General features: G+C 36.9%; 4 protein-coding genes and 1 long non-coding RNA gene across 9 annotated transcripts; 2 read left to right on the top strand and 3 right to left on the bottom strand.

Annotated features, from left to right (window-relative positions):
- Positions 1 to 965: 965 nt before the first annotated feature.
- LOC148912458 (uncharacterized) lies at positions 966 to 6,128 on the bottom strand. 4 transcript variants are annotated; one of them, XM_089027255.1, is made up of 8 exons: positions 4,776 to 5,543; positions 4,455 to 4,544; positions 4,223 to 4,294; positions 4,016 to 4,076; positions 3,729 to 3,797; positions 3,385 to 3,419; positions 2,935 to 3,127; positions 966 to 2,750 (listed from the first exon to the last, which is right to left on the bottom strand). In XM_089027255.1, exons 1-7 carry the CDS (start codon positions 4,993 to 4,995, stop codon positions 3,111 to 3,113), a joined length of 564 nt encoding a protein of 187 aa, XP_088883381.1. In that variant the 5' UTR covers positions 4,996 to 5,543; the 3' UTR covers positions 966 to 2,750; positions 2,935 to 3,110. The 4 variants fall into 4 exon arrangements, with proteins under 4 accessions (XP_088883381.1, XP_088883382.1, XP_088883380.1 ...); XM_089027256.1 differs by lacking the exon at positions 3,385 to 3,419 and having other exon boundaries at positions 4,776 to 5,540; XM_089027257.1 differs by lacking the exons at positions 966 to 2,750; positions 2,935 to 3,127 and adding an exon at positions 5,990 to 6,128 and having other exon boundaries at positions 3,270 to 3,419; positions 4,776 to 4,956.
- On the top strand, positions 2,618 to 4,017 carry LOC148912459 (uncharacterized). Its single transcript, XR_016119261.1, has 3 exons — positions 2,618 to 2,757; positions 3,228 to 3,327; positions 3,864 to 4,017. It is a non-coding gene; the product is annotated as an uncharacterized LOC148912459 (long non-coding RNA).
- On the bottom strand, positions 5,252 to 9,194 carry LOC148912460 (uncharacterized). Of its 2 annotated transcripts, none has more exons than XM_089027259.1 (7): positions 8,987 to 9,194; positions 7,667 to 7,728; positions 7,377 to 7,597; positions 7,209 to 7,258; positions 6,915 to 6,999; positions 6,366 to 6,540; positions 5,252 to 6,135 (listed from the first exon to the last, which is right to left on the bottom strand). In XM_089027259.1, the coding sequence occupies exons 3-6, from the start codon at positions 7,473 to 7,475 to the stop codon at positions 6,418 to 6,420; spliced, it is 357 nt and encodes a 118-aa protein (XP_088883385.1). In that variant the 5' UTR covers positions 7,476 to 7,597; positions 7,667 to 7,728; positions 8,987 to 9,194; the 3' UTR covers positions 5,252 to 6,135; positions 6,366 to 6,417. The 2 variants fall into 2 exon arrangements, with proteins under 2 accessions (XP_088883385.1, XP_088883384.1); XM_089027258.1 differs by lacking the exon at positions 8,987 to 9,194 and adding an exon at positions 7,827 to 8,350.
- Positions 9,195 to 9,505: 311 nt separating this feature from the next.
- LOC148912461 (uncharacterized) lies at positions 9,506 to 11,289 on the top strand. Its single transcript, XM_089027253.1, has 2 exons — positions 9,506 to 9,970; positions 10,265 to 11,289. Exons 1-2 carry the CDS (start codon positions 9,759 to 9,761, stop codon positions 10,680 to 10,682), a joined length of 630 nt encoding a protein of 209 aa, XP_088883379.1. The 5' UTR covers positions 9,506 to 9,758; the 3' UTR covers positions 10,683 to 11,289.
- A 1,144-nt stretch (positions 11,290 to 12,433) lies between these two features.
- LOC148912462 (uncharacterized) lies at positions 12,434 to 14,286 on the bottom strand. Its single transcript, XM_089027252.1, has 2 exons — positions 13,808 to 14,286; positions 12,434 to 13,458 (listed from the first exon to the last, which is right to left on the bottom strand). Exons 1-2 carry the CDS (start codon positions 14,138 to 14,140, stop codon positions 12,574 to 12,576), a joined length of 1,218 nt encoding a protein of 405 aa, XP_088883378.1. The 5' UTR covers positions 14,141 to 14,286; the 3' UTR covers positions 12,434 to 12,573.
- Between the last annotated feature and the right edge of the window lie 778 nt (positions 14,287 to 15,064).

Raw genomic sequence — 15,064 nt, forward strand, 5'->3', positions numbered from 1 at the left:
CTGCGTTATCAGCGTGGTTGGTCCTTGTAGTGTAGTGGTTAACACATCGGACTAGAATATTGAAGACGTGGGTTCGAATCCTGCCAAGGGCATTTGATATTTTTCTCTTATTCTCTCTACTCTATGTATAAGTTGAATAAATTCAACTATTCAGCTCGCATCATAACGTTCCCTCGCATACCGAAATATTCAACTAAACTGTTCCAATTAGTAGTACTAAATGCCTATGTATTAGATCTACAATGAAATCCATTATTTAGGGCATTAAAACATTTCTTTTGATTTTTTCGCGGTAATTTCGACACGTGTGACAATTTCGTTATAATGTGCTAATTTCGTTATGGCCGCAAGAAGGTTGATACAGTTACATTATAGCGACTTGTGCATCTTGGTATAATATACAAAACAGAAAATTGAAATATAGAAGTATATTTCTTTATTCACAGAGATCTACTGGCCCTGGTTGTACACTGAAGCCTGGATAGCGCTGTCCGGCGGATAAATCCTTATCCAATAGGTAAGTCGATGCTGTTTTCCAATAAATTTATCCACTGGATAAGATTTATCGGTCGGATAGCGCTATCCAGGCTTCGTACAACCGGGCCCTGGTGTGTAAAATTGTGTGTCCAAACGATGGTAGAACTTTAAAGTGCGTCCCGACGTGTTCCATCAGCAGGCAGTAGATAGGCGCATAATGTACAGACTGACGTTTGCAGCCAGGTATTACGTACGTAGATTGCGACATGATATACAAGATTCAGTTTATCCATTGAATACGTTTCCATGGTAACCCATCATATACCCAACGGAAAGATAGAGCTTTCCATATTCCGTTCTATTCAGACCCGTAAAAGGGGGAAGGGGCGTGGGGTCCTGCCCTGATTCCACGGTTTTGTGTTGTAACGGGGTTTATTCATCTGAATCGAAAAACCACCAGAGTATGGTTCTAGAAACTGCGTAAATAATTGTCTTAGATAAGCTATTTTTTATTATTAAAAATTGTTAACAAACCTTTATTTTATATATTCCGAGAGAAACGGTGGCTTCTTTATTACATGAACACGATCACGTGACACGAGTGCATAAGCGCAATTACAAGTATGAACACTTTTTTTCAGTTCTTTGCGCTTGTGTTTATGATTGAGATAAGAAATGCTACAACCTATCTATAACTATCTGCACCAAGAAATGACTTATGTTTCATTAGTTACTCCCTTTATCGCAGATACAGCTAAGCTACTGTATGATAAGTAAGAAAGCATGGATAAGGGCAATTTTATTTTCGATCAACAATTAATAATGTCATATAGGATTAATTAACAAATAACTATTTTAGAACGATTTCTTAGGGAAAGAATTCTATATTCTCTAATACTGTAAACAAATTACAGAAACATTTTTTCTTCTATGTGCACGGTCAACGTTATATAACAATGGATACAGTCAAACAAAAACCTAGAACAATACGTTTCCCAACCATTCCTTTCCATTAACTATATTTTGAGGTAGGTTCATGGTACTGTCCACGGTTTTTAGTTGAGCGGGCTCATGTTTTACGCGACTTGAAGTTGCGAAAGGCCGATTAGCACTCTTATTCAGTCGTTTCATATAAGGCTCATGATTTATCCATTACGCATGTTCTTATACAATTTCCGAGCTTACCGCCTCATCTATTATGGTTTGAACTGTAAAGCTAATAGCGTTTTTACTCCGTCCCTAGAAAGTTAAGTCACCACATTGATAGCAGCTATATTGGTGTACCTAACAAAAGAAACTAATGACAAAGTTATTGACAAAGGTACACCAATATATGGCAGCTGTGACGTCATGTCTGACAATAGAGATGGCAGCCATATTGGTGTACCTAACAAAAGAAACTTATGACAAAGTTATTGTCAGAGGTACACCAATGTGGCGGCTGTGACGTCATGTCTGATAATAGAGATGGCAGCCATATTGGTGTACCTAACAAAAGAAACTAATGACAAAGTTATTGTCAGAGGTACACCAATGTGGCGGCTGTGACGTCATGTCTGACAATAGATGGCAGCCATATTGGTGTACCTAAAAAAAGAAACTAATGACAAAGTTATTGTCAGAGGTACACCAATATGGCGGCTGTGACGTCATGTGAAAACGCTCTATAGCTATTATTATTATTGTTCATCAAAACAAAACAAAACTTTCATCCTCTTCATCTTCCTGCATTAACATCAAGTCATTTAGCTCCACTGAGTCCTGTTCAGCTAAAGTGTGATCTATGCCACTGAGGTTATAATACGTTTTCACTGGTGGCACCTGAACTGGGGTATCCCAAATACCACTCCATAACCGTCCCAAAATGCAAACTTGGTTAGAGTAAACCATCCTTTTTTTCTTCAAGCATGCTGTCAATCCTGCATTAAGAGGGACATCAGGCTGAAGGGTATCCACATATTCGTCTATTAGCCTGATCTGCTCATGGATAAAGGAAACAAGTCGCCTCATTTCCTCCTTCAACATGTTGGTCTCCTCTTCACACCTCTTGCTCAGCCAGGACAAATCAATAATTTGTCTCCTTAGAGAGGCTGGTACAGTAGTGCCCCCATCTGTCATCGTAGAGTAAAGGCTACTTTTTGGATCCTTAGCCTCTTCATACAGGATCTGCTTATCAACAGGCAGTAACCCATTAACTTCTGACAAAGTCTTGTTGATTGATTTCACAACTTTGTCAATCTGTTTCGAAAGCTTTATAGCGATTGCTTGACCATCTATGAGGTAAAATGACAACAATCATTACAAGAGATTTTTATAATTTCCTTACCCAAATGTATTCCCTGACAATTCCCTGACATTAAAATGTTTTTGGATTTCTCTGCCTTTTAGAATTAGAGTGGGGACCTGAAGCTAATTAAATACATACATTAATTATTCATGTGAATTTTGGTACAATACCTGCATAGATACTTTCGCTTTAGCTCTACCAAAAAACACCTCTCCAATGCCATGCAGTGCAACTTCAGCAACAGTTCACTTTTTCTTTTTTCATTCAGTCGCGACTTGACAGTAATGAAAACATGGGATACATCAGACCATCTTTCTCTTACATTATTATTTTTTTCCCATGGCTTTTATAGCCTTCTCGTTTCTGTATCACAAAAATGAATGATAAGTAAATACTTAATTGCTTGCTTCAGCTTCATGGGAAAACCCCTCCCAACACCCCACTCTCTCTATCTCTTCTGCAGGACCTCAGAACCAGTGTGGTTTCTACAGGAACATAGATTTACCAGTTTTCATTTCTACGGGCTGACCGAGACAGGAAAGAAGCTGCTGACACAGAAATTGGTAGATATCTTTACATTCTTTGATTGATGACAGTCTGTAGAGACTTTACCATCATACCTTCACAATCACATGATGGCAGACATGACAGGAGGCTGGAACAAATGAATCTGGTTTAATGTGATTTACATGAGAAAGAATTCAGTTTCCCAGGGGAAAAAGATTCTATTGTTTTGCTTCCTGTAATGGCTGTCATCACGTGATGGTGGAAATTAGCCTCTGTTGCCCAATTTTCATGTCTTGTATGTTTTGTCGATCAGTGCGTATCAATTAAGACAGTAAGAGTAATATCTTCATATTTTGGTATTACAATTAATAGAATCTTGGCAACAAAATCTTTAAAATGTTCATACATTATACATAGCTTAAACATTGACAAAGCTACATGACTGAAAAGATCTTACCGTTTAATTTTCTTTTCTACATCTCTGACTTTCTCTTGGTCTTCCTCCTGCACACAAGTTAATTCATTTCTGCAAATTAAGAAATGGAGCTGTTTAGGAAATATATTTGGTTTATCACTTATAATTCTTTATTAGGAATTCTGTACTCGAGGGGAGAGGTGGATGGCCTGACACTACAGACTAACAATTAAGATGGAATGAGCAAAATCAGAAATCCTCCTAAAAGTACTATACTATTATATTGCTTGGTATATATACATGAATGCTATGTATCCACACTTACATACCTGAGCTTTTTAGCTGAAAGAAGGAGGCTTACGTAAGTTTCATCCCACTGCAGTATCAAACCTTTAAACATAAATTACACATATGAAAATAAATGAACACAAATAAAAGACAGCTATTTTCAGCAAGTGTTTCATTTCTAATAACAGCTATATACATATATGCATGCTGTGAAAACAGAAATTTCATGTAAATATGATTCAAAATACCTTGTTCTTTTGGCTTTAAAGCATCTACTTCTTCATCTTTCCACTCTTGTATCTTGACAGTATCACATTCAACTAGGTATTACAAGAATAAAAAATAGATTTAAGAAGAGTTGAAGAAATTATCTCAAAGCATGTGTGGAGTGCGAGTGTGTGTAATAGCATAGCATTTTAATTAAAGTATTTCCGTGATAATAAGTTATACATTTAAGAACAGATAGTGATAAATTAATACCTGGGAGTTTATCGGTAACTGCTTTAAGCTTTGAAGTGACATCCTTGAGAAGAGTTTCTGCTCTCAAATATTTTGCTTTAAGACTAACACCTTATAAAAATAACATGAATTAATTTTATTATTTTGCAAATAACAGCTTTATCATAGCTGATCAGTTTTTTTCTGCATCTTAATTATATTTCTTGGAAAATGGATATGTTATGCACATGTAGTCATAAGCAACACGAACACTGCCATTCTGACCGCTTGTTTGGTGATATTATGTCACTGTTACAGTATATAGGCATCAGGGAAATGTAACTTATTATAATTTTTACATACCAAATTTGAAGTACAAATGATGACCGTAGTGAAGTAATCCATCAGTCAAAACATCGGTTCTTTTGTGAGCACTCATTTCTTTAGTAATACACGAGAACCTTCTCAAAAAAGACCATAACCGTTCTACCCCTTCACCATCTGTTAAACCAATATCTTCAATCCTTCTCGGACTATACTGGATCTTCAAACATGCGGCAAAATTGGGAAAATTAGTAAGCATTTGAGACACAAGAAGGATAGCTATTATACAATTGGTAAATTATAGAAATTAGGATACAAAATGGCATCAGTCATAAGACCAATACAAAAATAACTGTTTTTCTTCTCATCTGGCATGATGCCTTGTGTCCATAGCAGTGAAATATGGGTTATGGCCACATCAACACCTTCTATGAGGCTTTCCTGAGAGGAGCACTATAAATTATGCAGAAATTTATAAACTAAAACAAGATAGCTAGAGTACAGACAAACCATACTTGTAAACACTATAAGATTTATTTAGTGTTTGTTACATTTTATGTGCAAAATAGCACAAAGTATTTCACACTTTTAGTGTTTGGAAATGTTGACTGAAGGGATGATTTAACACAACACATCCTACATCAAAGTTACATGCTATACTACATCAATATTCGTCTGCCACTTCTGACTTCAAAATACCATATGGGGAAGGGTAGATGTAATTTCTGAAATTTCTGGAATATAAGCCTGCAAATAAGATTGGCATTATAGTCACCCTAAAACACTCTAAACATTTATATTACATCATACAAAATGCTTAATTTGATCATCTATATATCAGTCTATGATATTACTAACCTTTAAATGCTGTGACAAAAGACAAGCAATGTAATACATGATGATAACTCTACTTTTAGCATTCTCATTAAAACTTCTAAGTTTTTTTAGCTCATAAACAGAGTATGATATTCCTTGCAGAGAAAAGGAATTTAACACATTTAGTACAACAAAAACTGTTTCACATACAGTATGCATGAAGGCATAGAACCTGCAGCTTCTGATGGAATACATTTCCTTTCATACTCAAAAAATAATTATTTACCAACAGACTATAGAGAATTCATTGACATGAAGAATCATACATTGCTTGGCAATGCCATATATTTATGATAATTTGGTATTCTGTTATTTTACATCTGCGAAAAATGAACGGCCTAATCCTTGATATTAATTATTAAGTTACAGCTTCTTACCTTTCACCATGCTTTAGGTTATGAAATCCTTTAGGAAAATCGTGTTGGCATACTCGGCCGAAGACACCTTTCTCATCAAAGAGCTTGTTTTCCCCCTTGGATCTCAAAGCAGTTAGAACCTCTCCGGCATGGAATTTACTACAGTTCTGTAAAAAATAAGGAATAAAAAACAGTCATAGATAAATGCCCTTTCAATGGAGTGACGTTGGAGTGTGCATAATAAAAAGTCATTAAACATGTCAATTTTAATAGCAAAGAGATGTAATTTTTTCTCTGAATGTAACAAAAAGAGTGGAAAATTTGTCTGCTGTGGGATACAACAAAAAAATACATGGCCATGCATGAATAATCTGAAGTAGATCGGAGAGGTTTTTACCTGTTCCATCTCTGCCCCAGCTTTACCATAGCTGTTGACAAAGTTATCAACATCATCCTGCATGATCTGCAAATAGTAGTGTTCCATGTTTTGGTGTTCCTAAATGATGTCCCTTCTCCTTTTTCCTGCATAGTCCAAAACACCCATCCATGCTTTCAATGAGAACACCCCCATCCTGTTGAAAAAACAAAGAAGAGTAAAAAAAAGGAATCTAACAGTATATATTCATTTGAAGAAATAGAAAAATTGTGCATGCAAGTGCTTGCCCAGGGATTGTAAATATGGGTGGCTGGGGGAAGTTCTTTCATTGGTTAGTTCATTGCTAGGCTTATTATGGCCATGGTCACGTGGCTATTAGTCTCCCTCGCATCCGTTTTTAGTGTCAGTCGTCACGCAACGCTCCCTCCGTACAGCTGCAATGCATATGCCCCTCTCCACTCACTTTGAAAAAGGCTATTCTGCCGTAATGCTATCCTGAATAAGACATATATGCACTTCCAACTAATAGAATCATGATATTTATGATAGTTATAATACGAAAATAGTTACCGTTGGACATAAAGGACACAATGCGCCATTGTAGAGGTCTTTAACATACTTTGTCAAATGCCTGTATTCATACATCATGAAGTGCCTACATGTGAAAAAAAAAACAGTTCAATATTGTTACTTCGATAAAAATGTTCAGCAAGTCAATAAGTGAATGTTAATTGAAAGAAAATATCAGTTTAATGTAGAGTAGAACTTTCATTTCTAGCCTTTACTTTTTGGACATACGTATTAATGGGAGGCACTATTTTGCATGGCAAGTTTGATTACTCTAAACAGTTTATATACAAATACCTGAATTCTTCAAAGCAATCTGAATTCAGTATATTATAAATTGAATTCACCTAAAATACATATAAGTTAAACCATAATTAAAAAACAAAATAAACTATCACCATTTATTTTTGACCCAAGATTTTATAAAATACTTTGACACAAAGGGTGGTACCATATAAAACCTACATGTGTTGGTTGCAGTTGAGGATTCAGTTCTGAAATGACTTCTGAGAAGTTTAATAGGGACACTTGACAATGAAGGAAGACCTTCTCAGCAAGTTCCATTAGGTTGAAGCTAAATCCTGTAGTGGGATTGGCTGGTGATCCTGGCCAAAACTGACATTTCAACAGTGATACTGCTTGTGGCTAACAGTCACAAACTTCAACATACTTTAGGTGATGATTTCCTGAAATGCATAGTATTTACAGAAATTAATAGGTGTCCCAATAATAAATAAATATATATTATAGATTACCTGAGGCATCCAAGAGTCTAAACAGTTTAGTCGTCATTGTATAGCGGAACAAATACTCCCTCCTGTCAAGAACAAAAAGAAAGTTGCTAATTATGATATCGTTCAACTGACTAAATGAATTCTCAATGGAATCTATCACAAATTTAATTTAAGGACATGCCTTCCATTGCTCAAGTACATGAAATTTGTTTCTGTTGCAATGTAGTGATTTTGCACATCCCGCACAAAAGAACTGGTGAGGGCCACAGTATTTACATCGTGTCGTAGCGATAGCATCGACGCAGTTTACGCACCGCACATTTTCTGGCAGTTGCTGTTCTTTTATATAAGAACTTAATAAATTCTCTCGTACTTTATCCCAGTTATCAGAAATGCTTAAAATACGTTTTTGATGTTGTGTTTTAAATTCAGATGCCTGGTTATAAAGATCGTCGAGAGGGATGTTTTGGCTTTAATTTGTTCTGCTGTATCCTCGCTGCTTTCTTGATTTCGATTGTCCTTTTGAGACTCCGGCTTTCCAGGATCAACTCTCAGTGGAATAAATACTGTTGCCTTTTTTCCATCGCGCCCAACATTCTTGACTTTCAATGAAACGGGTTTTAATCGACGCATCATAAGCTTAAATCTTCATAGATTACTGTGTTATTGTTGTTAAATTTAAATGGAGTCCTTATAGTTAGATATACCAAGATTCACCAGTGAAAAGATTTGATTGGTCGAATTGTATATGAATCTGTAATTAGTTGCTCAGATGACTTAGATGATCATTTAAGACGGCTTCGACCCATTGATCTACATTTAGTTTAGCTGGGTATTAGCCATTTAGATCGTGTGAATAGGGTGTTTATATTGTGTCAAATAAACTAAACTAAGCTAAACTAAACTAAACTTATGCTAAGTAACGGGGAGCGCGCGTATTTATGTCATAATGCTTATCGGAGTGCAAGCGCTACAAATCAATAGATTATATCGATTCGATTGCGCTAAAAATACATTGAATTTAGTTTACTGTTAGGGACAAAATCAATCTACAATCGATTAGCGCACGCAAAGTTTTCCCCCATACATGAAAATGGGACCAAGAATGAAGTGCATGACAACGCCTCTAACGGTTCCAATTTCAAGCCCGGCAGGAATATACGTCGCTCCTGAGCTTGATTACTCAACTATTGAATCATTTACTTTTTTGCCAGGCCCTATAAACTACGAAACCAAACTGGTGTTAGCTAAACTGATAATTCATTCATTGAAAATATTTTCATTCACATTCAGGACTTCTAAAACGAAAAGCATAAAAATTAAGCATTGATTTTTGCTTACCAGCTTCCATGATAATGCAGTTTTGTCCTGAAAAAGTAAGATCCATTGTAATTTTAACTAAACCTCATATCGTGTTGAAGTATCTGAAGTTATCTTCCATTTTTCAAGTAAAACCAACCACATAAGCGAAAAAATGTACACCATACAGAGCTTTGTGAAAGATTTTTCAAGAGAAAAATACCCTTGTGGGGTGGCTGGTGGTGGGTCGTGTACGCGTTACAAAAGTCCTGTACGGGAGAGTAGTAAGGTCGAAATTATTTCTCGCCCGAGTCCTACGCCGGTAAAAACCTTGACATAACATGGCAGAAAAAAATGTTCTGCAAGCAAATACTTTTCTGCACGAAAATTTCGGTCATAGATATCGTAGAGGAAGGGCCAAAATAGTTCTTAAAAAATGAATCCCCCATCGTAAGGATCATTTTGATCAAGGTTTTTGTGGACCTAGAGGTTTAAAGGGCAACTTACCCCCCAAAATGACCCATTTTTAAGAGAAAGTACATCAAATGAGAAACACAAAAATTCAATTTTTAGAGGGGATAGAGCATCCGTGTTCCTAAAAAAATAATTTCAAAACATCGCATATATCGCTCTGGTGGCCGCCATCTTGCACTTTTATCGCGGGCTCAGAAAAACAGGTAATGACGTCACAACGTCATAAGAGTTCACGGCGTCAAGTTGTTTACGAGCGTTTGGTTGACTTCTTCCCCTGTTTCTGAGACGTTTTACTCAATATTTTACGAACGAAATACGGCCTGGTCATTCAATTAAAGGCATGTCAGAGTCTAATTCTTTTTCCGAAGACTCGGACAGCTCGAGAGACGATTTTGCTCAAGAATTTTTAGAAACGGACGAGTTTGTTTTACGGCCATATCAGTTCGAACCAGAAATAGAAATCTCCTCAGATGAAGAGTTCAGAGAAGGATCTGACAGTGACATTATTGAAGACGATGAACAAGAGAACAATCGACTAACAAATTCAGATTGGTAAGTTTTACTTCTTTCTTATCACGATAAAACTCAACTACGTATCCATTTTTTACAGTCGTGTTTACCACTTTCTTGCACTGTATATTTATGCATTTTAATCTGCCTCACGACCTTTGCAACCAAAAGCAAAACCAACTGTCACAATTAAACATCGCTTGGTTGTCAATAAGTTATATACTGTAGGACACAGATTCAGGGATATAGTTGTGTCACAATTTGTGTATATACTCTCACTTGGGACAATCATTGATAGTGTTCAAAAATACTAAGGATTGTTTTATTTGTTAATAGGTGTACCTGTGGTAGCTGCCAAATTATGGACACAATAGCTGAATGCATTTGTTGCCAAGAAATCCAAAAAGTAGTTGCAACATGCCAGTCTGTTGTTGAAGATGGAGATGCTGATGAACCACCACCATGCATTACTCAACATCCTGGATTCTTACCTGTTTGTGGCAATAAGTATGTTCTTCGAACCGCATGGGCTCAGTACAAACAGCAATACAGAGATGCTTATGAAGGCCCAGAGCAGAAGCAGTACAGACACATTGCATATAGACAACTAGCAAGATGGTGCTGGGGAGTTCTTGGAAAGGAAGTTCGGGTTGTTCTGCCCTCTTGTGCTGTCATGTGCATCAGAGCACACTTCCCTCCTCCTGGACTAGAGGAGGACTTTCAGTTTGAGGGTTTTCATTATGCAGATGATTAGCTTGATATAATGTTGCATGGAGTGAATATATACATTTTATTTATTCCTTACTTCAGTTACTATACAGAGTGGATTTTTTTCTATCAGGAAAAATTCCTGGAATTGCAATTTTTTGGCATATTTAATTGCAAGATAATTGAAAACAAAAACATAGACTAGAAAAAGCTGAGACCAATATGCATAAGAATCATGTATTCATTTAGGATGCAGTACACGGAAAGGTGTGTTATATAAATTTCTTTTTTATATAAAAAGTTTTTTGTTGGTACAAACATTTTTTGAATGTTTTACATATTTTATTATTAAAAACACACTAAACAAAATACCCAGCTGAATAGTGAACCTAGTGTACAAAGCACTAGTGAACACGATCACTAGCCAACCAAGCAAAATTTGCAGTTATACGAGTCCTGGCAGCAAAAAAGTTAAATATGCTGAAGCAAATGTCACCATTCAATTGGATATTTTTCTTTAATATATTCATACTGGGGGAGACTCCCATATATAAGGTAGTGTAGATAGGTAAAGAAAAGACCTCTTTTTTACAGTCAATTCTTACCTAAATGGAAATAATATTTTAATAAAATTTTCATTTGAACATCTAAAAGGTACTGCATACTTATCTGCCCGTTTCATCAGGTCCCCTTGTCATTTTTAAAAATTACATATTTTGTATATAGCATTTATACTTGGGTCTGTCGTGTACCTTTCCATATCTGGGAGCTTTTTTCATTAAGGGATATCTTTTACCAGTATTTTACACGACTGTCCAAAGATAGCCTGCAAAGCAGAGGGGGATTGGGACTTGAGGGAGGGGAAGAAGGACCAAACAGTGGAGGGTCATATGACCTGCAGGTACACAAAGGCTAATTCTAATTTAGATTATCTTGAAAACCTGGACCGGTGTTTCTGAATCAATTCCTGGAGGTCAACTTCTGAGCCATCACACAATCCCAGCACTTTCTTTTGAAGCTCAGGAAGGAAAGAATAACTTTTCTTTTCCAACACAGGCTTAACTACCCAATGCTTGTGCATTTTTGGGAAACATGGGCGGTATCTTGCCTCTCCCATCCTCGTCCCCGGCTTTTGAATCACAGCTTGGTTCCTTCCTGTGTTGTGGTTGTTGTCAATGGCTGCCAGTTGTGTTCTAGCAACCATACCCTTGTAGGAGAAGTGCTCTCTCTTTGGGCAGTACTTCAGGATCATGGAGTGGTATACTTCAAGCCCACCTGTGTGACAGAAGTCAGTGAGCTTTGCCAAGTCCTTCAGCAGTTTTGGTTGAAGGACCACTTCTTCAAGGGCTACATGAGCTGCAGATCCTGGTTTTAGCCAGCACTTTTTACGAGCTTCTCTCCGGGTTAGTCGAGGATGGTCACATTTTTTGAAGATCTCTGCATCTCTCCAAGAATGCTTGTTTGTCACATGATGCAAGATAGAGACCCACTTCTCTCTCAACAGCTGCACACTACCATTGCATGTTGCTGCACACCACCACAGATGGTTTGAGACCGACTGGATCCAATGTGAAAGGTCAGCACTTTTTTTCAACTTGGCCTTCTTGTTGAGTTTCTTCACAACAGATTTTGACAAATGCCATACGTCATATTGGTGTTTGATGTGGCTGTAATCTTTTTCCATGGTGCTAGTGATTGAGGTATGTCTGTCAGTAGTTATCCTCTTGATGTTAATATCGTCCTCATCCTCAAGACTACCAAGACTCCTAATGAAACCTTCTTTCTCCATAGCATTTGAAGATGTTGTTTCTGTGACCTGAACCACAGAGAAGGAAACTATCTTCCCTGAGTCATTGTCCATAAATGTGTATGTACCATACTTGGCATTATGGCCAGGGCTGTCACACCGTCCATCCCCATTCAAGTATACAAGAGGCTTACTTGACAGTTCTTGTAAAACAGGCTCTTCTTTCTCTTTCCCAGGTATCATTTATTACAGGAAATAGATACCTATTCTGATTTTGGTAAAAAACTTTTTCACTGATAAATCGTAACCCAAGACATGAGGCAAAGTTTTGGATTCTTGTAAAAGTGTTACCAGTGAACAAAATAGATGAGCAGATTAGAAGGTTTCCTACCGGTGCACGATTGATGAGAGGCTGGGAATTCCACAAGCAGTTGTGACCTTTCATACATATGGTTTTAACCGTTACCATGCTTCCTGTGCAGGTAATGTTGGTGTCAGTTACGATGGAACCACAGTTGATACAAAACCTGAACAGTTCACCTAGGCATGCTGCAAATACCAAATACTTTGGCTCTTTGATGTAGGTGTCAAAGTGATACTCAGGTTCAGACTCTTTGTCTGTTGAAGAATTTGTTTCTTGTGATGAGATAATGTATTCATCCTCTTCATCACTTGAAAAAAGATTCACTTCTTCATCTGACAAAGGAAAAGACCCACAGGACTTTGCAGATTTCTGTGGTGATACATCATTCTTGCAAGACTTTTGTGGTGACACACTCATGGGCACAGAGGGAGCAGTATAGCTGTATGGATGGTCATGCAGGATACTGTTCAATTGCTCAAATGTTGAATTTCCTTCTACTTGAATGCAGGCATCAGAAGTCTCAACACTAACATCCACATTTTCTGTTTGGGTTGAGGTGCTTTTTCGTATTGAAAGCTTTTCATCCAGACAGCACTGGACTCCAAAGTCCCTTTTGTTGGAAGGTGTTTCATCGAAGGAAACCTCCATATCAGATTCTTCAACCATTTCATCAAGTGCATGTGTAGTTGGAGTCAGTAGGTTATCCAATGTCTTATGGGGAAAAAGAAGTAAACATAATCATTTATAGAACAAATACAAATAACAATGAATGGCAGTTACTGGGGTTCTCACTGATTCCGATAGTTGAGACGACACTCAAGCTTTAATTGTTTATAGGACTTTCATTGACTCCATATGAAAGAGCGTATAACTTATTCATCCGCAATTCATCATAACTAAACCCGCAGCGGTAAACTTAGTATTAAAAATTTAATGCATTGGTTTGGTCTGAGCACAGTCACAGACCAGTCACGAAATAGCTCTAATATATATATAAGACTTACATATTACACTGACAATCTAGCAGTGCACGTGCGAACACAAACTACAAATCACCTACCTCTTTTTGTCGTTGTCGTCTTATACGGTTTTCTGTCGTAGCTCTTCTTTTACTAGGGATGGTTGAAAAGTTAAAAATACTTGGAATTGCATCAGCCTTTAACCTCCTTTTTCTTTTTTCGCCTGTTAGTTGCTCCATAAGGTCGGATTCGAAGCAACCATCCTCGAAGTGCTCGCTACATACATAGCAATTCTTCAATGGCGGCAGATTTGCTCGTCTTAGACGAGAAATCCAAGCTTTCTGAATTTGTAAATCTTTAGGAATCTTGTGATAGCTAACATCTCTTGTTTTTGTCGAATAGTTAGTGCATTCAGGCACGCAACAATTAACCATTTTGTCGAAAAAGCCACTTCAAACTCTCATGCTTACAGAAAAACTCTACATATCCAAACACACGTTGACGTTGTGACGTCACACCTGAATGCGGTAATTTATCGCGGGCTCAAAGATGGCGGCCACCAGAGCGATATATGCGATGTTTTGAAATTAGTTTTTTAGGAACACGGATGCTCTATCCCCTCTAAAAATTGAATTTTTGTGTTTCTCATTTGATGTACTTTCTCTTAAAAATGGGTCATTTTGGGGGGTAAGTTGCCCTTTAAAAGACGATAAAAGATGCCCATAACGGGGTTTAAAGTGTGTTCATCAGAAAAAAACTGCTAACATTTCAGTCAGCTACGATTTCAAGCTCACACCCCCTCATGTGAGCCCATACAAATTATGTCTCAAAAACACGGTTTTTGGTTCTTTTCTCAAAATAATGACTATCTAGGCAAAAAACAGAAGTGGATTCAGCTAATTCAACTATTCACGGACTGTATTATATGGATTATATGGTTTAGATTGAATTCTATTGGGAAAAAAACACCGTACTTTTTGAGTTGAATGTACGCTATTGGACGTATTTTATTATATTTATTTTATTATTGTTATTTTATTTATTATACATTTCTTTCTTTCTTTCTTTCTTTCTCTCTTTCTTTCTTTCTTTCTTTAGACAAATTATCATGAAAACAGAACCTGTCAAAAAAACAGAAGTGGATTTGAAAACCCTGGGCTTTCCTGAACATTTTGGTATATAATTCATAGAATTTGTTAAAATTTAGAACCGTATTTTTGCCGATTTTATAAGCTCATACTATCTGTTGGCCTATACATTCGCCTCTTATGGTTTCTTAGGTTTCGCAGCCTCGAAAACACGCTAACTACTAGTTAGCGAAATAATAATAATAATAATAATAATAATTTAATCACTTA

The sequence above is a fragment of the Actinia tenebrosa genome, unplaced genomic scaffold (genome assembly GCF_029948245.1).
Source record: "Actinia tenebrosa isolate PJP-AT-01 unplaced genomic scaffold, QUT_ActTen_1.0 PGA_scaffold11__36_contigs__length_13525064, whole genome shotgun sequence".
Lineage (NCBI taxonomy): Eukaryota > Metazoa > Cnidaria > Anthozoa > Actiniaria > Actiniidae > Actinia > Actinia tenebrosa.